This window comes from Nicotiana attenuata, unplaced genomic scaffold, assembly GCF_001879085.1.
Source record: "Nicotiana attenuata strain UT unplaced genomic scaffold, NIATTr2, whole genome shotgun sequence".
Classification (NCBI taxonomy): domain Eukaryota; kingdom Viridiplantae; phylum Streptophyta; class Magnoliopsida; order Solanales; family Solanaceae; genus Nicotiana; species Nicotiana attenuata.
The window spans coordinates 143,483-168,020 of record NW_017670965.1 but is presented as its reverse complement, the minus strand read 5'-3'; the positions used below and the strand labels follow the sequence as shown (position 1 = coordinate 168,020).

The 24,538-nt window shown below is 41.8% G+C and overlaps 1 protein-coding gene across 1 annotated transcript; it reads right to left on the bottom strand.

The window, feature by feature from the left end:
- Positions 1-12,081: 12,081 nt before the first annotated feature.
- Positions 12,082-12,480, bottom strand: LOC109244875 (uncharacterized mitochondrial protein AtMg00810-like). Its single transcript, XM_019412037.1, has one exon. It carries the CDS (start codon positions 12,478-12,480, stop codon positions 12,082-12,084), a length of 399 nt encoding a protein of 132 aa, XP_019267582.1.
- Positions 12,481-24,538: the final 12,058 nt, after the last annotated feature.

The following is a 24,538-nucleotide window of genomic DNA, read 5'->3' as shown; positions in this document are numbered from 1 at the left end:
GTCATCTAACAAGATATAAGAACAAAACAATAAAAATACTGTCGTATTTTTTGTAACAATATAATCAATAATATGATACCCATTATTCTAGAAAATAACTCTAGGGTGAGACTACCTAATTATGCTTTGTTTGATAGTATTATGCATTTTTAGTGGGTGTTTGGACATAATAATTGTAAGATTCCAAAAAAGTTAAAAAGAAATTCATGTAATGATATTTGAAAATTAGAGTTGTGTTTGGACATGAATTAATTTTGGGTTGTTTTTGAATTTTTGTGAGTGATTTGAGTAAAATTTTTGAAAAATAGCTTTTTTGCAATTTTTCAAATTTTCAAAAAATTTCAAAATTCATCTTCAAATGAAAATAAGAATTTTATAGATAAATATTGATTTTGAAAAAAAGTGAAAATTTTTCTAAAAAATGTTGATTTGAATAAAACGCTGTAGCTTTCTAGAATTTTAATACATTAAGTTTACGGAACACTTTGAATTAAATAATGATATGATTTCTCCTGTAATTGCTAACTTTTAAGACCATTTGAACTTGCTCGCTAGTTACAAGTCATTAATCACTTTTAAAAATAATATTGTGGATATTACAATTAATCATTACTATTTTTCATAGGTAAGCATGCTGATTTTTTCGAAATTTTTTTCACTTTTTTTCTTTGAAATCAGTATTTGGTCATAAAATTTTTAATTTTCACTTGAAGATGAATTTTGGAATTTTTCAACAATTTGAAAAACTCCAAAAAGTTGTTTTTCAAAATTCACTTAGATCACTCACAAAACTTTCAAAATAACCCAAAAAATTATACTCGTGTTCAAACACAACTCTAATTTTCAAATACTATTTTCACTTAAAAAAATTTAGACTTTTTTTTTTTTTTGGAATTTTACAATTCTTATGTCCAAACGCCCACAAAGTAATAGTAATACCAAAATAAATTAGGGTAAAGGAAGTAGTATTCAATTTCCATATATTTTTAATATTAAATATTTTGGTTAATCAACATTTTTTTTACCACCGTTAAAACTCCTTTGTGTTTAAGAAAGTTGTGCACCAAATTCTAGGGGAAAATAAACGTTGTGGGACCCATGTATAAAATGTTGGAATTAAGAGCAACAGAAAATAGCCTGGTGCAAATGCAGACAAAGCTGAAAGATGCACAGTCTCTGTTTTATAAGATTGGAATTAGTAAAACGTTGTATTATAATGCGTTTTACATTAAAAATGATTTATTAATTAAAACGCAGTATTATACTACGTTTTTCTTTAACGGCTAACTTTTCGTTAAACTAAAACGCAGTATAATACTGCGTTTTAGTTAGAAATGTAACTTTTTTTTAACTGTATAAAGGTATTTTGAGTCCAAAATACCATTATTTAGGTTTCGGACTCCGAGTGGCCTGCTCCCCCAACAGGTAACACTCACACCGCTGTTAATGCAGGTAACAACGCACTTGCCGCCATCCTAAAGAAAATGGAGGAAATGGAGAACGAGAATAAAGCGCTCCGCGACCAAATGAGGGAGCATCAAGAAAGGGTTGATAAGATGCCGGACGCCCCGAAATTGCTACCAAAACAGGACGTCGGCCGATTCGTCGAACAACCGTATAGCGAGGAGGCAGCCCCACATGCCATACCCAAAACCTTCAAGATGCCACCATATTTGAAGATATACGATGGCACAACAGACCCCGAAGATCACATCATTCATTACGTCACAGTAGTAAAAGGCAACAACCTCTCAAAAGAGCAGGTACCATCAGTGTTCCTGAAGAAATTTGGCAAAACCCTAACAGGGGGAGCCTTAACATGGTACTCACAATTACCGGCACGATCAACAACAACGTTCGAAGAAGTGGCCGACAAGTTCGTCACCGCTCAAGCCGGGGCTAAGAAGGCGGAGGCCAGGGTGAATGATATATTCGCCGTTAGGCAATCTCATGGCGAGGGACTCAGGACTTCCTCGCTCGATTTAAAAGAGTAAGAATGAGCTTACCAAATGTATCAGAAGGGATGGCGGTGGCAGCTTTCCAAAATGGGTTGAACTGGAATGGGTCGAGAGCGACCAGAAAGTTATTAAGCAGGCTCATGAAATACCTTCCCACCACTTGGGAAGAGATTCACAACGCCTACTGCGCCGAGGTGAGAGCAGACGAGGATGACCTTAACGGTCCAACCCAACGGTTATCATCTGTCCAAACAGAGCCGAGGAAAGACCGTCGTAATAACAGTCGAAGAGACCAGTCAGGTCCACGCCTCAACCGAGATAGGCATCAACCCTATGTCAGAATAGCCATCTCACCATCTCCTCGCCATGCGGAAGGACCGTCTAGGCCGCATACAGGGACTCAACGAAACGAAACGAAAGAGGTATGCCCCCACTCTTATCTGCTCATAATTTTTGTGTTTTGCTCTTCAGAAATAATGTATGAACTAGAGAAGCTCGGCCCGAAGGTGAAGTGGCCACAAAAGATGAAGTACGACCCAAGTACCCGAAAGTCGAACGTCCTCTATGAATTTCATCAAGAGCGGGGTCACAAAACTGAGGATTGCATAGCCCTACAGCAAGAAGTAGTGAACATGCTCCACCAAGGGCACCTAAGGGGGCTAATGAGCGACCAAGGAAGAGCCAACTTCGGCCGAGGACGAGAACAACACCAAGTCCCTCCAAAACCACCCTCCCCCCGCTCGCACTATCCAAATAATCATCGACGGAGGCGATGAAGCAGCAATCAACCACGTGAAGTTTACCACCACGCATAAACGGAAGCGGTCGATCACCCACGAACGATATGATGACCTCGAAGACAGTATCATCTTTGATAAGTCAGATACCCACGGTTTGACCGTTCCTCATCTCGATGCTCTTGTCATTACTTTACGTATTTCAGATACTGATGTAAAAAGAATAACGGTAGACGACGGAAGCGGTACGTGTATTATTCACCCTCGAGTTCTCGCACAAATGAGACTCGAGGACAAGATAGTACCACGCTGCATAACACTAACAGGTTTTAACAATGCAGTCGGGCGAACCTCAGGAGAAAAAATGCTGCACATTTTGGCCGGGGGCTTCACCTTAGAAACAACGTTCCATGTTATGAACTAGGACACAGCTTACAATCTCATCATAGTACGACCATGGATACACTCCATGAGAGCCATCTCGTCAGCCTGTATCAAGTAATCAAGTTCCCTACTCCGTGGGGGATATTCAGCATCTGAGGCGAACAACGCGCAGCCCAAGAATTCTATCGCATCGCCCAAGATTGTACATACACTCAACAGCTAAAGGGAACAGACTCAGAAGCATAGCAATTACCAAAGTCGGGGTCTGAACTCAAAGAACAAAAAGACGTTATCAAGGTCCCCGACGTCGTGGAAGCTCCAGGGTCAACGGTAGAAGACCTCGACCCCGTCCAACTAGACAGCAGCGACAACAGCAAAATGGCTTACATAGGCCATAAACTCTCAAAGCCAGGTAAATTTCATAAGTTTTTAATTAACAACTCCAATCTACTTGCTTTCTCCCATGCAGATATGTCAGGTATCACGAAAGACGATGCAACACACAAGTTGAACGTTGATCCACTCTATCCTCTAGTACGAAAAGTAAGAAGAAAATTCAACGCCGAAATCAACAAATCCGTCTGCGATGAGGTGGATAATCTACTTGCTAACGACTCCATCCGAGAATCAAAATACCCCCAATGGGTCGCCAAGTAGTCGTGGTGAAAAAGAAAAACGCAAAGTGGCAGATGTGCGTAGATTTCACAGACCTAAATATGGCCTGCCCGAAAGACTCCTTTCCGTTGCCTCACATCGATCAACTTATCGACGCAACGGTAGGGCAGGAGTTGTTGAGCTTTTTGGACGCCTACTCAAGTTACAACCAAATCCTCATGGAGGAGAAGGACCAGGAAAAGACTACTTTCATCACCCATAAGGGAACATACTATTACAGGGTAATGTCATTCGGGTTGAAGAACGCAGGGGCAACTTATCAAAGCCTGGTCACCAAGATATTCAAGGACCAACTCGGAAAAACAATGGAAGTGTACATAGATGACATGTTGGTCAAATCAAAAAGGAAGGAAGACCACATCGACCACCTAAAGGAAGCCTTCGGTATACTACGGCAATACGGTATGAAGCTAAACCCCGAAAAGTGTGCCTTTGGCGTAACTTCGGGAAAGTTCCTCGATTTTCTGGTATCACAAAGAGGCATGGAGGTCACCAACGACCAGATCAAAGCCATTCACGGAATACTTGAAGTATTGACCAGCAAGAAACAAGTACAAAAACTGACAGGCCGTATAGCTGCCTTGTCGAGGTTCATCTCACGATCCTCCGACAGATGCCACAAATTCTTCAAGGTGCTCAAAAAGGACAACGGGATCCAGTGGATTTCAGAATGCATCGAGGCCTTAAGAGAACTAAAGGCATACTTGTCCACGCCCCCGCTACTCTCCAAAGCAGAACCCGACGAACGCCTCCTGGTATACTTGGCCGTACCAGAGGTCACGGTAAGCGTAATATTGGTCCATGAAAACAAAGGTACGCAATCCCTAATCTATTACATTAACAAAACCCAGGTCAACGCCAAAACGAGGTACCCCCACCTCGAAAAATTAGCCTTGGCATTGGTTATAGCTTCACGAAAGCTTATACCCTATTTTCAATGCCACCCCATATTGGTGGTGACAACCTTCCCCCTAAGGAGCATCCTACATAAACCCGAACTGTCGGGAAGATTGGCCAAGTGGGCCATAGAATTGAGCGAGCATGATATAACATATCAGCCGCGAACAGCGATAAAATCGCAGGTACTCGCCGACTTCGTCGCCGATTTTACTGCCAAAATAATGCCCGAGGTCGAGCAGGAAACTTCTCGTACCTTTCCTAGGTTACCCGACCTATGGGTCTTATACACCGATGGCGCGTCCAACGCGTCAGGATTTGGACTGGGACTCGTACTCGAGGTCCTAATAGGCGAAGTCATCCGCCAATCCATATGGTGCCTCGATATGACTAACAATGAGGCCGAGTACGAGGCCATAATTGCAGGACTAAAGCTAGCTCTCAAATACAGCGCATGACGAGTCATCCTCAGATGCGATTCACAACTCGTTGTCTACCAAGTCACAGGGACTTTCCAAATCAAAGAGCAGAGGCTACAAAAGTACCAGGCAGAAATTCATAAACTCTACCAGAATTCGACGAATGTCGACTCGACCAGATACCTCGAGCACAAAACATCAAGTCAGATGGTCTCGCAAGGTTAGAAACAGCCACCAAAAACATTACAAAAGAAAATGTGGTCACCCTCCTCCACTCGTCAATAGACCAACTTGAGGTACACTCTGTAAATTTGACTTGGGACTGGCGCAACCGTATTATAACATATTTGCAAGAGGGAGTACTCCCATCAGACAAAAAGGAAGCCAAAAAGCTTTGAATGCAGGCGACCAAGTACAACATCATAAACCACGACCTATACAAAAGAATGTTTGGAGGCCCCTTGGCGAAATGCCTAGGGCCGAACCAAACAAGACGCGCCGTCGCAGAAGTACACGAAGGCCAATGCAGTGCCAATACCGGCAACTGAGCCCTCGTTAGATGCCTCATACGAGCGGGTTATTATTGGCCCACCATGAAGGAGCAGGCCGCCGACTACGTCAAGAAGTGCGAGCAGTGCTAGAAATACGCTCCTATGATACACCAAGCGGGCGAGCCCTCCACTCGGTGACATTGCCATGGCCGTTCATCAAATAGGGAATGGAAATTGTCGGACCCCTTCTAGTAGGGCGAGGTAATATACGATTTCTTTTGGTTTTAACTGACTATTTTTCCAAGTGGGCAGAAGCAGGTGCATTCGCCCAAATACGCGAACAGGAAGTTATCACATTCATATGGAGAAACATCATATGCCGCTTCGGCATCCCCAAAGAAATCAGCTATGACAACGGACCCAAATTCACCGGAAAAAAGGCCGCCGAATTCTTTGAGAAATGGCACATCAAGCGAATACTCTCCACGCCATATCACCCTGTCGGTAACGGCCAGGCCGAATCCTCCAACAAAACAATAATAAACATCTTGAAGAAAAAGGTTGAGGACGCCAAGGGACTGTGGCCAGAATTGCTACCAGAAGTACTCTGGGCATACCGCACCACGCAAAAAACAAGTACAGGAGAAACGCCATATTCACTAGTCTATGGGACTGACGCCATGATACCAGTCGAGGTCGGGGTACCTAGTTTGAGATACTCCAATGAAAGCGGACCAAGCAACGACGAGAACAGGAAACAAGACCTCGACGAAGCAGAAGATCGAAGAGACATGGTTTACATAAGAATGATAGCCCAAAAACAGCAAGCAGAACGGTATTAAAACAAAAAGGCCAAAGTAACGACCACTCAAAGTCGGAGACTATGTACTCAAGGCCAAAACACAAGCGAGCAAAGATTCAAGAGAATGTAAACTAGGAACCAATTGGGACGGTCCATACAAAATCACGACAGCGGCAAATAAAGGATCATTCCAACTAGAAACAATGGAGGGAAAGCTACTACAAAACAATTGGAATGTCGCCCACCTCAAATACTTCAACTTCTGAAAACGGATGCCCTCCAAGTCATACTCTTTTTCCCTCGCCCGAGTTTTGTCCCAATTTGGTTTTCTTGGGGAGGTTTTCAATGAGGTGACGAAGGGGGCGTCTCGAAGTTCAAGTATAATTCATCGCCCCGCCTATAGACTACTTCTCCAAGGTGAATGATGAAGAGACTAGGTAGACTAGAACTTCTCCAATGTATGTATGGAACAAAAAGAAACATGTAATATTCTCCAATGATGTAATAAACAAAGCAACATCTTTGCACAACTCCGCCATGTCATTTTACACTTTACATTCGACCCGCTCGAATTACTTTATATTCAACCTCGCTCGAATTACGTTACGTTCGACATCGCTCGAATTACTTCACATTCGACCTCGCTCAAATTACTTTACATTCGACCTCGCTCGAATTACTTTTACATTCGACCTCGCTCGAATTACTTTACATTCGACCTCGCTTGAATTACTTTACGTTCGACCTCACTCGAATTACTTTACATTCGACCTCGCTCGAATTACGTTACGTTTAACCTCGCTCGAATTACGTTACATTTGACCTCGCTCGAAGTACTTTATATCCGACTCGCTCGAATTATTTGATTTTCAACCTCATCAAACCTCGATCTCGTTGGAGCTAATCAATACTCAGCCTCATGTCGGTCTATGTTCGACTCACCCAATATCAACTATATACAAACGACGAAAAATCAAGGACTTCTCCATATAGCAAAAAAAAAAAAAAAAGAGAACGGGAATACAGAAATACATAGCAAAAAGGCAATTGTTCCATTTCAATTATCGGATTACAATACTTCTTACAAAGGGCTCGAGGACGCCCTCACAAAAATAGCAAAGCAAAACTAAGTACAACAGCTTCACGCCACATCATCCCCTTCGGCATAATCATCATCATACTAGGGATCAGAGGCAAGCCTATCCACGGCGTCGTCATCCTCATCCCCGCAAGGTGTACCAGGGTCGTAACGACAAGCTTCACGGGCTGCATGTGCCTTGACACAGACGCCATCAAGCTCTGCTTCCGAAACTTTCCCAGCAGCCTTCAAAGACTTTTACACGTCAACTTGAGCCTCGGCATGGACACACATCTCATACAATTCCCGCGGCACACCGAGATCGACAGAAGTATGAGATATAGACGACTGTCCGCCGTCGTGTCTCCTCGGCCCTCAAGATAACGACTTGCTCATTTAACCCGAAAAGCTCCGCCTCTAAACCCTGGATCCATCCTTCCAACCTCGCTACCTTAAGCGCCGACATCTCCACCTTGTTAGCCCGCTCGGACCTGCAAACACGGAGGCGTCATCTAGGGCCGCTGCTTAAGCCATAGCAGCCATTCTGCCTTACTCGGCCTGACTCAATTTTTCGATCTCGGCACTCAGCTCACCCCTTAGATCGACGACCCTTGCCTCCATCTACCCGAGTTCAGCCGATAAAGACGTCACGTGCGTCTGAAGGTCAGCGTTCTCAGCCATCACCCCCTTACTCACCTCGAGCTCGTCCTCTTTGGCCTTTAGCGCCGCCTCAAGCTCGCTGCACCTACTGATGGCCCCTCATAAGCTCATCATCCCTCTCCCTTAGCTCTTCATCTTTCTTCGTCAGCTCATCGTTTTTCTATTTGAGCCCATCACAAAGCGATTGAAACTCGCCATCCTGGCTAAGGAAGTTGGCCAGCATGGTGCTTAGTACGGTACTCCTTGTACTTGGAGGTCATCTTCTTAAAAATGGCTGTCCTCCGCTCCTCCCGCTGGTCAAGCTCAATCCCCATGATAAGAGTCTGAAACAAAAAAAAAAGAAGAAGTCAGTGTAAGCATATTATGCATACGAAACAAACTTAACCTAACAGGGAAAACACTCACTCGCAAGGCCATGGCAGATATACCCAGCGACAGATCCGCATCTCTCATCGCCTGTAGCGTCATAATCTCGGAAGCCGCGCACAGGGGAGCAAAGTTCGGTACCGCCCGTTCTGCGTTGGCCAAGAGGTCGTAGCCAACGGGAATGACTATATGCCGATTATGACCCTCCGTCCTTATCTCCACACGAGTAGTCCTCTCCATAAAGGTCCGTATCTCCTCAGGGTTAATGTCCGAGCCAGAGTCGTCGTCCCCCGCAGGGACAACTCTATTTCCCCCGGCCGCCGATGATGAGCCACCTTTCGTGGCCCGTGTAAGCTCTCCGATACCACGAACCCCCTCAATCCCAGAGGGTCCCCTCTCTATGATGACACCCGCCGTAGAAACGGCCTCAACATCTGGCGGAAACATGGATTCCATTTCCAAAGCAACTAATCTTTCCGGCTCAGCGTCAGCGACAATGGCCTTCCTGGTCTCCACCCTTGGTCTTCTCCTCAACGATGTCTCCTCGCCATTAGATGGCTCATCCACGAGGTGAAAGATAGGCTTAGAAGAGATATCATCCCGCACGGCAACAGTTTGAGGGGCGGAGTCCCTCATTGGCGGAACTTGAGTCCGACCTCCTCAAGCAGATTCAGCTAAGGCAAATTGCATTCCAGCCGATGCGATAGCTTGGCGAATGCAGGCACTGGAGCCATCGTCTTTTTGGAAACTCGCCGACTTGGCACCAAAGGGAGATCGCATCAAAAAGCGATAGTGAACGGCAATAAGTTGAGGTAGGAATAACACTTACTTGACGGGGTCTTGGATCCAAAACGCTTGTGAAAGGATGCCCAATCGCGAATTCCCATGGTGTAGCGTAACATGCGAGCCACCCAATCTTCAATATCGAAGATGGGAGAAGGTGCGCGTCTCTCAACAGAAAACAAGGAAGTTGCAAGTGAATCGAAAATGAAAGAATAAAAGAAAATAACGAGCATACGGAAGATACTTACGATTATAGTTTCATTGCTCGGGAAACCTAGTCGGATTTGCCACTAGGTGCTCGGTCTTGATGAACAAGTACTTATGCCAGAACCTCCGGTTCGTCTTATCATCCATCCCGGCCACCAACTCTTTGATCCCAAGATGCCGCAGGTGTATCAATGTACCTCTATAAAATCTGGGCGAAAATAAATGCAGCAGGTGGCGAACGTTAACCTTACAACCGGTCAACTCTGCATACTTCACCAGCATCAGAAAAACTTTGTACAAATAAGGGGAAGTTGCGCCGGGCAGACATTGTAAAATTGGTAAAATTCCTTCGCTAATAGGGGAGAGAAAGAGAATAACCAATTAAGAACAGATAGATGTAGAAAGCACAATATTCGGGACGGTGAACCTATACGATGTCGCCCCGGCTGGAACAATTTTGACATGAGGAGGAATGTGATATTCAGACCGAAGGCCGGCTATTTCAGGCAGTCCCGTCTTAGAATGCTTCTGAGCAGGAGCGGGAGCGGGTTCCTTTGGGAAATCATGTCTGGCCAAGGGGTTCTTCGGGACCACCTCCTCCACGGTGGGGAAGCTTTCCTCCTCTTCAACCATGAATTCCTCACTGCCAGGAGGAAAGGCCACCGATAAAGGAGTGGCATCGGAAACTTCGTCGTGAATATGAGGGGATGTTGACATATTTTCGTAGTGAAACGAATGCAACAAAGTCTGAAGAAGAAGATATCAACTGGGTAAGAAGTCAGGGACTGGAATCGAAGAGGCTGCAAGAGATTGAAAGCGGAGATCGGAGGAGAAGATCAAAGAAGAACAATACACATACGAAATGAGAAATGGTGAAATTTTTTGAAAATGAAACCCCCCCATCTATTTATAGGGTTGGGTGTCACCAGAATCGAAGCAAAGGACCGTCAATGGCACCAAAACCGAAGCGATAGAAGCACAGACACTGCATTGAGAAGACGCGCAATGATGACACGCGTGGTCATGGCATCACCCCACGTTAGCCACGCCAACCGCAGCCCCGCTATTTTTTTTGACCTCGGCCGATACGATTCAATCAAAACGACCAAATTTCTTCTTAACAGTTGCAGAACGGATCTGCTCATTGAGGACGTACAAGATCACGACCTCAACAAGCGGAGGGACTAACTGTATTGTCTAAATTTGGGCAACTTGATAACTGCAAATAAACATGGTCGAGGACAGAGCCGATCACGACACAATGGCGAGGAGTCATCTTAAGAAGGATTATTGCCGAGGTCAAGTAAAGGAGGCAAGGAAGCAACAGGAGGATAGTTTAGTAATAGACATAAGGAATATTTCATTGGATATTCTTTATGCTGTACTTTTTAGGGTTTCTTGGGGATATCCCTTATAAATAGGAAGAGATAAAGAACAAAAAAGGGGATCTTCACGTTTTGAAAAGAGCACTTTTATAACGAGCTTGACTATAAGGAATATACAAAAAAGCTTGTCTTGTTCACTGATTCTATTGCTCAACACACGCTATTCACTCTTTGTTTACAAGATCCAAAGATTCCTTATCCATCCTCACTTTCTATTATCCCACGTTGCTGTCAAGAAGAAGAATCACCCAAGTCATCTAACATTTGGGGTGATAAATTCCTCTTTATTACATTTATTGCCATTATCTACATTTATTGCATGTTCTTACTATAACATTCATTGACAATCATTGAACACATACCCGATATTTATTATTCCCGAACAAGATCTCATCCCACGAATCTCTCTAAATCTTAGATCTAGAATTTATTATGTTTAATTAGGATTCACCTTCTATTTGCTCATTAATTAGTTTAACAAAAAGCTTAACACTTTTTGGTCAAACAATATACATATACAAAAGTTTCTGCCAAAGTTTACGGGGTCCAGTGACCCCTCAACAAAACATATAGGCCCGCCTCTACCGGTAGACTCTCGGCTCAAGGAACAGTGAATTCTAATAGAATTAGAAGATTGAATTAATTGTTTTCCTGGTGTGCGTTCAAAATAATCCAGATTGTAATGAACATGAAGGCAATTTGTGCAATATTAAACTGCTATTGATATGGCAGTCCCAATGAAGTTAAACAACAAAGACACTACTAGAATTGTGAATAGAAGATTAAGAAGAAGAGATGAGAGAACATGCAGAGATGAAGGCAACAATGGAGAGAAATTTTTCTGTGTATCATTTCTATGTATAAAGATGTATTTATACAAGCTACAGCATAATCGACTCACTAACCTCCTTAACAGCCCACTAACTGACTTAAGATAAATAGACTAATCTACCCTTGTCTAACTAACTAACTTCAAGTAATGCCCTTATTCTCAAAACCCCCCTCAAGCTAGGTGGTGTAAACACATCAAACACACCTAGCTTGGAACTTAAGTATTCATGTTGAACTTTGGTTAACCCTTTTGTTAACAGATCTGCCTGCTGCTCTCTTGTGCTGACGTACTCTGTTCTGACTAAGCCTTGTAGAATTTTTTCCCTTATAAAGTGACAATCTATGTCTATGTGTTTCGTACTTTCATAAAAGACTGGGTTGGCAACAATTTGTATTGCTGCCTTGTTATCACAGCAGATGTCCACATGTAGCTTCAATTCCAATTTCTTTGATCAGTCCAACTAGCCATACAAGCTCAGCAACAGTAGCTGCTAAACTTCTGTACTCAGCTTCTGCAGAGCTCCTGGAGACAGTTGTTTGCTTCTTTGACTTCCATGAGACCAAGGAGTCTCCTAGTTTGATCAAATATCCGGTTACAAATTTCCTGGAGTTCTGACAAGCAGCCCAGTCTGCATCACAATAGGCTTTTAAGGTTCCTTTACTACTGCTCGACAGTAGAAGTCCCTGTCCTGGATGATTATTAACATATCTAACAATCCTTGTAGCAGCTTCCATATGAGAGTTCTTAGGCTGCTGCATAAATTGACTCAGTGTTTGCACACTGAATGCTAGATCAGGTCTTGTCATGGTTAGATAGAGTAGTTTCCCTATCAACCTCTGATACACCCTTGGGTCTGGCAACAACTCATCTGGTTCACTGCTTGTTGTTCCAATGTGATCATCGTATTCCTTGGTATTAGTTTGGTATTTAGTTCCAAAGGTGTTGCTGCAGGTTTGGCTGCACCAAGTCCAAGTTCTGAGATAAGTTCCAGTGCATATTTTCTTTGATGCATAAGGATACCTTTCTTTGATCTTGCAAAATTTATGCCCAGAAAAATCTTCAACTCCCCTAGATCCTTCATCTTGAAAGCCTTCTGCAATGCTGCCTTGGTGTCTTCAATTAGCTTCAGTTGTGAACCAGTAATCAACATGTCATCTACATAAACCAGTACTACTGTTATGCCTTCTATGGTTCTTTTTACAAATAGAGAATAGTCATGCTGACTCTGAATGAAACCAAAGGTGCATAAAGCTTCAGTAAGCTTCTCATTCCACTGCCTGGGAGCCTGCTTAAGGCCATATAGGGATTTAATGAGCCTACATACTGGTTGTGACTCCCCCTGGCTCTTGAATCCTGGAGGCAGTTGCATGTAGATTTCATCAAAGAGGTCTCCCTGCAAAAAGGCATTGTACACATCCATCTGGTGAATGTGCCAATGTTGAGCAGCAGCTATTGACAGAATAGTCTTACTGTCACCATCTTCACCACTGGGGAAAAGGTTTCTTGATAATCAATGCCTTCTTTTTGGCTGTAGCCTTTGGCAACTAGTCTTGCCTTGAATCTTTCTAGTTCACTTGATGCCTTGTACTTCACTCTGGAAACCCACTTACAACCAGTAGGAGTCTTACCCTCTGGAAGTGATACAATATCCCAAGTATGATTACTTTCCAGTGCTTCAATCTTAGATTTCATAGCTTCCACCCACCTAGGATCTTGACAAGCTTTAGTAAATGTAGTAGGTTCAATTATGGTAGAGAAAGAAGCCAAGTATGACTGATACTTTGGGGTCAGTCTACCATATGACACATAATTTGCTATGGGGTAGGGTACTGAGGTATGCACATTTAGAGACACAAAATCTTTCATCCATATAGGTGGACATTTCTCTCTAGAAGATCTCCTAACCTCTGTTGTAGTGGGTGCCCCAGTGGATTGATCTGCTACAGTATTTGGATGAAAACTTTAATCTTGTGATTGCACTGTGTATGGTAATACAGCCTGCTGAATCTCCTCTGATCTTTCTTCCTGTTGAATTTCCCTTTGAGTCTCCTCAATGGCATCAGTAGTGAGCATATCATCAGTAGAGGGATGAGTACTAATGGAGGTTTGAGACATGGGAGCCATGGCCCCTGGTGCAGGAACAGGAATATAGGCTGATTCTGATTGTGAAGCAAAAATAGGAGATTGCTGAGATTTGGAATGTTGAAAGGGAAAGATATCTTCCCTGAATATAACATCCCTGTTGACAAAGAAAGTACTGTTAGCTAGATTTAAAAGAATGTACCCTTTTTGTGTGCTAGAATAGCCCATTAGTACTGCTGGTATTGCCCTACTCATAAACTTGTCCTTCTCCTANAATTTTTTTTCTGTAGATTTGCAGCCGATGATGTTTCAATCCAACTATGAGGTGTAGTGAATCCAAGGTCCCTGCTTTGCAGGGGGAACCTCCTTGGTTTTGCTACATTGCACATGATTAATACGGATATCACTGAGGCTTAAATTTTACTCATTTTTTTTGTTCTATACTTATTTAATGAATTGATTTGAGTTTAACTATACTCTTGCTCTTGAACATATAGTGGGGTTAGGGTCTGAAAAAACTCATAAAGTTTGTGCTGTTTATCAGCTTCTTCTCTTGAATAATAAACGAGATTGGGGTTAAATCACAGCACTACATATTTACTTGCTATACAATATTACTTTGAAATGTATTAATTTTTTTTCTTGAAATTTGCCAGTGCTATCTGCTATATAGGCACTACATGTTCAACTGCTCTACACGATTAGTTTTATATGTATTAAATTTTTCAGCACAATCAACTATATAGGTGCTTGCATTGAGTTTATCTTACTATATATGAGCACCTTGCCTATTGATGGTAGTGAGTGTAAATGAAAACTCATAAAATGGGTGCAGTCCATCACCTCCTATCTTGAATATTTCACTGAGATTGGAGTTAAATATCAGCACTACATATTAGTAATATATTAGATAACTTGATCTTACATTTCTGCAACTTTACAAGGACCTTCAACTCTAGTGAAAATTCATTGCTGACGCCGGTAGTTAAATGAACAACTACAAACTTTAATGACGCTGGTGTTAAATGAATAACTACAATCTTTTAAGGCAATTATGTATCTAATTGATTTAGAGTGAAGCTGTGTAACCAATTTCTATTAGTAGTGTCACCTACTTGCTGTTTGAACTGAACGCTTCCAGGAATTTTATAATATTAAGTTTTTTGCAAGAACGACCTTTCTTATTAGGTAATGATTATTTGCAAAATAATAATCACAATAGAGATTATAAAACATTCTTTTGCATGAACTTCGACATTATAATGTAATCGCAGGTATAATTGTAATTATAATACCAACTAAAAACCTTTACACTTGTATGGTTGTTGCTGTTGTGCCAAACAAAAATATAAATGAAAAGCTTCATATGTAAATGCATAAAGACTTGGCATTATTCATTCTTTGAAATAAAAGGCGAAATATGTGGATGGCCTCTTTAAGTTATTCTTAATGATTAGGTAGACAACTTAATTGAGTCTATTTTCAATTACTGGCAATTAAAGCCTTTAATAATTTAGATCATTAAGCACCCGATCTCATTTGCCCACCTCGGGTGATACACACTAATAGACAATTTTATGAGCCAATTACTATTTGATACGTGTCTAAACTCTAAACTTCAAAAACAAAAGAAAAACTAATAAACCATTACTCCTCTCTAATCGTCACATTGTCCTTTAAGCCACCACCTCAATCTTTATTCCTTCACAATACAGCCCGAAAGAAAGACACTAATCCACTTCACAACCTCAATCTTTATTCCTTCACAATACAGCCCGAAAGAAAGACACTAATCCACTTCACAACCTCAATCTTTATTCCTTCACAATACAGCCCGAAAGAAAGACACTAATCCACTTCACATCTGTCTTCAAGATTTAATCATATTTCAAACCATCACCACCAACACAACGATAGGGAAGATAGAGTGTATATAAATCTTGCACCTACTCCAGAATGGGCAGAGAGACTTCAAGCCCCCTCCATTAAATCGAAACCATCCGTTGCTCTTTGGAAAAGTACGATAATGATGGAAAAGGAGAGGGATAATTTTTGTTTTTGTCTTCTTTTTTAACGGGCGTCTTAGGGAGTGTATCTCGCGGTAGGACTGACAAGGTCGGATGCTTAGTTGACCTATATTACTATAGGCTTGAAGTGGGAGGTTACTATCTGGTTGTTGGGAATAACTTGAATGTATCGTTTATATATTTTGCCATATAAGAAGTATTAAACAGTGAAACCAAACCTTTTTTTCTGACTTCGTTGTACTAGGCCACCTTTATAAGATTTAGTCGAATTAATAAATAATGAGGTAATAAAATATTTGTGCGAAATTTGTTTGACATTACTGAATTATTATAGGCTTGTGAATGTTTTGTTACAGTTAGGCTAAAGGTACACAACAGAACTAGCATTTCATACTTTGGAATATTCCATTTACAAAGGCTAGAACAAATGCTCACAAAAATATGTACACAAAGTCAATAAACAAAAAGAAGGAAAAACAACTAATCGCCGTCTAACTCAGCAGCGCCATCCGCCTCTCCGCCATTGCAATCTGGATACTCATCCTCATACCAGGCGTCCTCTTCAATTCGATCCATGCCTGCGTCCTCCTCATCATCACTGACCTTTGGCGTAGCGAGGTCATAGCCACAAGCAATACGAGCTGTACGTGCCTTAGCACGAGCGTCCTCGAAGTCATCCTCAGAAACTTTCCTCGCCCCCATCAGATCTCTAAATATATCCAGTTGGGCCTCGGCGTTGATCCATTTCTCATACAGATCCCGCAGAACATCAGGAAAAGCAGAAGTGCGAGAAGAAGACAGTTGAGCCAACAATTGGGCCTTCTCGACTCCGAGAGCAGCAACTCCATCATTAAGGCCTGGAGTCTCTTTTTCCAGCTCCCCTATTCGCTCATCAAGCCGCTCCTCTCTAAGCCTGGCCATCTCCAGATCACTCTCCCACTCAGAACAAAGAACGCGGATTACGGCCTCCAAAGCCTCATCTTTCCTCGAAGCCCTCAACCGAGTCAATTTTGCCTTCTCCTACTCTGCTGCTTTCTCAGCGACCTCGCCACCTAGAGTGTCCACTTTGACTTGACACTCCTCGAGCTCGGCGCGCAACGATGCCACTTGGACTTGAAGGTCGGCACATTGGACCTCGACCCCTTTTCTCACCTCAAGCTCCTCTTCTTTATCCCTTAATGCTCTCTCGAGGACGCTGCATTTTCCGATGACTCTCACCAACTCGTCATTCTTCTCCTTCAGTTCAGCTCGGAGAACCTGGAAATTGCCGCTCTCACCAAACCGCCTGCAATCTCGCGGTGCTTGTTACGGTAGTCGCGATACTTCCGCTCCATCTTTTGAAAAATAGCATTGCACCTCGCCTCCCGCCGGGAACTCTCAATCTCCAAAACCACAGTCTTAAATAAGAGAAGAAGAGAAAACAGAAAATGAGAACGAATCAGAAAGCGTTGAACTTGAAAAATGGTCAAGAAACTTATCCGGAGTATGAGGCCGGCTATACTCCTTGACAAGGCAACGTCATTCAATTTCTCAAGAGTTTTACCCTCCACATCGGAACAAGGGGGCCCAGGGAAGGGACTATGTTCTTCGTGTTCACTAGCAAGTCTCGATCCATGGGGATCGCTATGGTTCGCGTGGACCCCTCCAATCTCACATCAACACGGGAAAACCCCTCCCTCAACATTCTCACCTCGTCCGCATTAGGTCTGAGCCCATTTCATAACCATCCCCGACGACTCCCTTCTCTCTCTCATTGATCGACGAAGCAGGAATATCAGCCGGTCGCGAGGACGAGGGCTCATCTCACCGTGAAGCATCAAAATCTCACGAACGACCCTCCAGCTCCAATCTCGGCATCATAAAATGATACACCCTCTACGACCTCAGTTGAGGGCGGGTTCTCACACGACAACTCGTTATCATCAAGCATCACGGTCGTCGTTTCATGATCGCCCTTACTAATCTACGGCATGGACGGTCCCATCACCAATGTCCACCGATATCCTTTTAGGGGAAATCAAGCCCTCGTCGCTCGACAAAGACTCATCTTCCTCGTCTATTAGTTGATCCAAGGGAGAAGTCGGAAGTGGCGCTACAGATGCGGTCGACGACCGAGCGGACCTAGCCGCAGCAGAAGGGGGAATAGATGCAGTCGGCAACCAAGCAGGCCTGGCCACAATCACGGCGGGAGCCGACTCCGAAGCGGTCTTCCTCTTAAGAAAATAATAATAATAATAATAATAATAATAATAATAATAATAATAATAATAATAAATCATTTCCTGAATGCTATGACAAGCAAGCGACCACAAAGTCAAAACAATTTTTAAGTAAAAACAGACGAACTCACCGGCCGCCAAAAACGACGACCCGAATTTCTTGACAAAGGCCAGCCACTCGCGTATCCCCACCGTGTGAGGCAGAACTTGGCTAACCCAGTCATGAATATCCTCGACCAGAGGAGGAGGCTAAGTCTCGACTGCACGAAGAAAGAACGAAGTATCAAAACATGGCTAAAACTGGCACAACAAACGCTTGATAAAAAAGAAGGAATGAAGAGAAACAGAGAAATACTTACGAGCATAATTCCACGCCTCAGGGAACCCGTCCGCGTTGGCCACCACGTCCTCGATTTTGGCGTAGAAGTAGTTGAGCCAAAACTGACGATTTTCCTTATCATTCATCTTCACCACCTAACACTTGTTCCCTCGGTGGCGAAGATGCAACATCATCCCTCTATGGAAACTGGGGGCAAAGAGGTGCATCAAATGACGAAGCGACACCCCGACCCCGACTAATTATGCATATTTCATGAGCAAGCGGATAAGCTTGTAGATATATGGTGAAAGTTGGGCCGGCCAAACACCGTAATAGCGGCATAATTCCTTCGCCAATGGGAGAACGGGGAAGGAGTAGCCGACATAGAAATGGCATGTATAGAAAGCGCAATACCCAGGGCGATGTATTTGCACCGCATCGTGTTCAGATATAATTAAATCAATGTGGGTAGGAATTTTGAGCTTTGCCCTAAACTCGGCAATTTCAGCCTCTTTCATCAATGTCCCCGAGATCTCAGGGTCATCCTCGGGCACCTTTGAAAAATCAGATCTAACCTTTTCACTACGAGGGATTATCTCCTCAACCGTAGGAAAATTCTCATCTTCGACGGCAATGGGAACACTATCATAATTGGGGAGGCATACGTACCGCTAAAGGAACAAGGTCAGATACTCTACCAGAACTAGAAGATACGTTAACCATCTTTTTTCTTTTTTCCCTAAAAGAAGAGCATATTGCAAGTAAAGAAGGGTTGTGAGCAGTTGGTACTACCGGAATCAAGGAAGGAAGATACACGATAGTGAAGCTTTTGCTTGTCCTCAAGCAAATCAAAACCAACACTTCAATGAGGCTCTACCATTTAAAGCACAAGTAGTATTGCTATCATTTACAAATCACATTCCCAATTAATCACCATACTTACAGATTTGGTTGGTACTAATAGTTAGGCTCAAGCAAGCGAATCTTAACCAAATAATTCCCTCATTTAAAAACACTTTCAAGAAATGCAAAGGATTTTCAAAGTAATCAAGTGACAACAAAAAGCCTCAAGAAGTGACTCAAAAGCACTAGTCTACTACATATGCACCATTTACTCATTTCCGGATACAACAATGTTACCAATCCATCCTAATTCATGTGCCCTCAAAAGAAAGTCCCAAAATCACCATATTTACAATAACAACACAAGGGACAAATGCACAAAGACGCTCACTCTCAACAAAGAATTTCAAGTGTTACAAAATATCATGCCATAAGCTTGCCCCTATTTTAATTCGCCGCCTATTCAAGAACATTCGGTTGGAGATCCCATAAGGACTTTTTAAACTTGTAATGTAGGTTTAGGAAAGGGTAGGATAAGCATTTGGGATACAAGTGACTACACCCTCCTTGAATATTACTCACATTTGTCTTTCTTTTTGCATTTTGCTTCTTTTTAAACCACATAGCCTTTATTGGCATCTAGTTACCAACATAGAACCCCCCTGAAGTTCCTCTCTATTTTTCTCAAGGCTCCATATTTACACACACACACACACACACACACACATATATATATATATATATAAATTTGTATATATATATATATATATATATATATATATATATATATATATATATATATATATATATATATATATATATATATATATATTTGTATATAACTACTTCCTTTTGGAGCTTGAGTAATTATACCTCAATGTACAACCTTACCAATTTCTACTTTGACACCAACACCCCAACTTAGGCTTTTAGCCTCATTCTCAATATTCAAGGAGGGACAGGTTCAAAAGATAGAATTATTCACAAAAGGGTAAAAGTTTGTAATGAGGTGGCCAAAAAAGAGGTTAAAGGCTCAAATGGGGTAAGCTAGTGATAATATTTATGCAATGGTAGGCTTGAAAGGCAAAAGAAGTTTTTCAAAGATCACAAAGAATGCATAAAGTCATCCCTCCAACCAAACATAACTAACATTAGCATTGAAAGACCAACCGGGCAAGTTCTAGATGATATAAGTAAACACAAGAATTATTTCTAACAAAAACTAACACACATGGCACATGAACTAGTCAAGACAGATCAATTTCACTTTTTTTTTTATAAGAGTATTTAGAGCAATATCATGCCAACTAGTGTGCAAAGAGTCACTAAAAGAGCCAAAATTTATCACAAAAATTATTCCTTCCCATGAATTTACTTTTTCAATTTAAAACCAAAATTCGGAGGGGTATTCTTAATTCACATTTCACATGCAAGAGACTAATTCTATTAGTACCAAATAATCCAATAGTCTCCACATAACAAAACAAGACTAATTTCCTTAAGAAAGTTGTCACGCCATCTATCATAGGGAAAAGTCACCCGGTTCACTTCAAAAATATTCCTTGGAAAAGAACCGTAGCATGAAGAAAACCCAAGGAAATACTACTAAGGAAATAAAAATAAAATAACAAAACTACTAAAGAGGATACTTAAAATAAAAGTAACTAATACTAATAACACCAAGCTACTAAAGAAAATAAATACGAAAGAAAGATCTCCTTTTTCTTTTTGTTTCGTTTTTTTGTTTGTTTGTTTAAGAGGGAAGTGAGTGTGTCTGAGTGCTGGTGTGTTTTGTTGTGCGAAAGGGTAGGGATACTTACCTGTGAAACTGCGGTGGATAAGTCACCGCATAACACCTTATGCGACCGCATAAGTGTTATGCGGTGGTTTCAACTTAAGTTGCTCATCTACACAATGCGGTGCACTTGTGCGATCGCATAACCGATATGCGGTCCGCGAAGTGCATGTTCTCGCCGCATTTCGACCATCAATATTTGCTGAACAAACTGCCCAGGTCTGCGACCACTATGCGGTCCGCATAGTCAAAATGTGACCGCATATGTGTAGCAGACTTCCCATGGTGACTTTTCTTCCCTTTCACTCGCAATTTTACCCTGTGTTATGATCTTTTGAATCACCTGCACTCTAAAATACACTTTAAGTTGCTCAATCAAATCTATCTAACAAAAGTTAAAATTTAAAGGACAAAAAGGATGTTACCACACATGGGTTGCCTCCCATGAAGCGCCGCATTTAACGTCGTGGCACGACGCAAGACAACTTTACCATTTTTCTCGCCACTTAGACGATATGAACTGGGCACCTAGCTTGGAATCAAGCTTGTGACCACGAGCGGTGGGGGGTGGTAAGTTGATGATCAAGCCAAACCTCAATTTCTTCATTTTGCATTTCTTGGATTTCATGTGAGGAATGTCATTTTGCCTTCTTGTTCCCTCAAATTGTAAGATGTATGGATTTTGCCTTTCCTCCTCGCAATCCCTCATTGACTCGTGTGGTTCAATTCCCATTCACCACACAATTTCAATGTTGAAAAATGCTTGGAATGTGACATCACACCTCCAAATTACAATTCTTTCCGGTTTTTGACATCCTCTTTTTCCCTCGAACTAGAGTCAATCTCAACTAAATTTTCATTTACACCGGATGACTCTAATTTCATATTTTTCTTGGCATCACTAACACTCATGGAGTCGGTTGGTGGATGTTCAATTCTTGATTCCTCAAAGTAGAGCTCACTTTCTTCCTCGAAATTGGACTCTTCTTGACTTCCTCCCACACTCTCAAGTTGGTGGGCATAGTGAGCCTCAACCAATATTTTCATTTGATCTTCCAAAGTGCGGATATGTTCATCATTGTGAGTCAAGCTTTGTTTCAAGTCCTCGAGTGCAAAGTTGTGCTTCTCCTCATTTTCAAGAATGGTCTCCAACATGAGCATCATCTTCTCATTTTGAGCATTTGAGAGTTCTTCTTGGTTTTGATCAAGTGCAAAGGAAGGATTTTCAGCTTCCACATCTATGGAAAATTCTTGGCTATCATTAACTTCCGAGGCTTTTTGGACCTCTAAAGCTTCAAGCATTTCTCCCATTTGTGAGTGCAACCTTTCAAGTGCCAAGTCATTTTGGAGGCTATTTTTCAAAAGCTCCTCCAAGGCACTTTTCTCTTTGTTTCCTCCTTCAAGTAGGCATTCTAACATGAACTTGAACTCTCCATTTTGACCATGGTCAACTTCTTCCACTTCCATAGCCCTATCATTTTCATCATAAAAAGTAGAATCATCATAGTGGGGGCTTGGGGAAGTGAAGGACAAATAAGCACAATACTCCCAATGACCATTTTGGCAACCACACTTATCACAAATACTCCACTCATGGGTTTGAGATTGTGCGCACAATCCACCCCCGGGAGAATTTAAACGATTTTTCCACGAGTGTGGTCCTCCACAATAAGGACAAGGGTCATCAAAGTATGAACAACTACCATCCGACCAATTTTCATTATATGATGCCATTTTTCAAAAATAAGAAAATAAACACGAAAAATAGACCAAGGTAAGAAAAATAATTACACGAATATTCACAAGTTTGGACCAAAGAACTTACGCCTATTTCTCAAACAACCTAAATTACGCCAAATTGTTCTCCGGCAACGACGCCAATTTTTGATGACGTCCAAATCCACTACTAAAAAGTAAATGGACACGGCCGCATGCAATATAATTTACCCAACTATGAGTCGGGGTCGAATCCCACAGAGAACAATATGTAGGCGATTAAATGTAAGAGAATTATCACTTATTATGCAATGCCAAACACTAAGAATAGATTTGAGAAAAGATTTATACCTAAATGCGGAAATGTAAACTAACCTAGAAAGCAAGTAAAATAATCAATGGCTACAAGGATGGATGCATTGGGAATTACACTCAAGTAACGATCCAATGTATTTCACGATTTTACAAATATGAGCGAGTTTATGTTAATTAGCCACGGGTAATAATTCTATATTAGCTTCTTCCAAAGACTAACAAGACTTCCTAATTGAATTATCCCTAAAACAATTAGGAGATTAAGCACACCCGGATATGGCTACAAATAGTTCAATCCTATCCCTAGGTAGAATCTATAAAATGAGGGTTAAAGCCTCAAGTTCTTGTTAATTAATCTTTCCCAACCCCAAATAATCTTTTCCAAAATTAATTTGGAGTAAATGGGCAAGTCCTAGGGTTAGCTAATCTCTATGGAAACATTAAAGAACAAGAATAATTAAAGTAACAACAACTCACTTCATAAAAGATAAAAAATCATTAAATACATAAGCACAACAAGGTATTTATCCACACTTTAAATATGATTATTTCCATAAACAAGATTCAAGTGTTGAATACAATACTACGCACTTAGATATTCAATACAAAGCAAGGAAATAAAGAAATGAGTACAAAAGAGTAAGAAATTCTTAACCACAATCTTCAAAATCTTAAGACCAAAGTGTGTGTGCAAACCCTAGCTTCCAACCTTGTTCTCTCTAGTGTATGGAACTGAAAATAAGCTAAAAGATTTTTTCCCAATAGGTTTGGTCGTGTATTTGTGGGTTTGGAATTGAGAAAATGTGAATGTCAATCCAGCCCAATTCTGATGCCCGTTGACCGCACCTGCGGAAGAATCCTCGCAGGTGCGGCTTCGCATAAGCGGATACCCCAACCCAGAAGCGGAAAATCAAATAAACTTCTGGCACCGCAGATGCGGGCTCCCAAGCACAGATGCGCCACTGCAGATGCGGTAATATACACACAGATGCGGTTTTTGGCAAAGTAAATCATCTTCGCGGATGCGGACCAGTTCCCGCAGAAGCGGGGTCGCTTCTGCGACCAATCTTACGCAGATGCGCAATCACAGGAGAGTTTTGCATGGTTTTCACCCGTTTTTGCTCAATTCTACTCCAATTGAATTCAAATCACTTCATGGCATCATTTACCTGAAAATATAACAATACACACCATAAATGACCTCATATTATAGTTAAAGAACATAAAAACTAAAGAAAAGAAACTAGAATGAGTGGTAAAATCACCACTCATCAGAGGATAAGAACTCTAAATGAAGAATGTGGAAGAAGACACAAAGGTTCAATGTAAAGTATGGAAAACGTAGGTAAATGATTCCATATACCTATTTATAAGAGTTCAAGCACCAGAATCGAGAAATCAAATCGTTACTACCCAGCGCAGGAATCGAAATGGCAGAGGCGCGAGAAATAATACAAGGCATCGGGAAAACGCGTAATAATGACGCATGATGTCATGAAGTCACTCTGAATCGGCGTGAACTTAGGTTGCAGCTCACGAAAGGCCAAG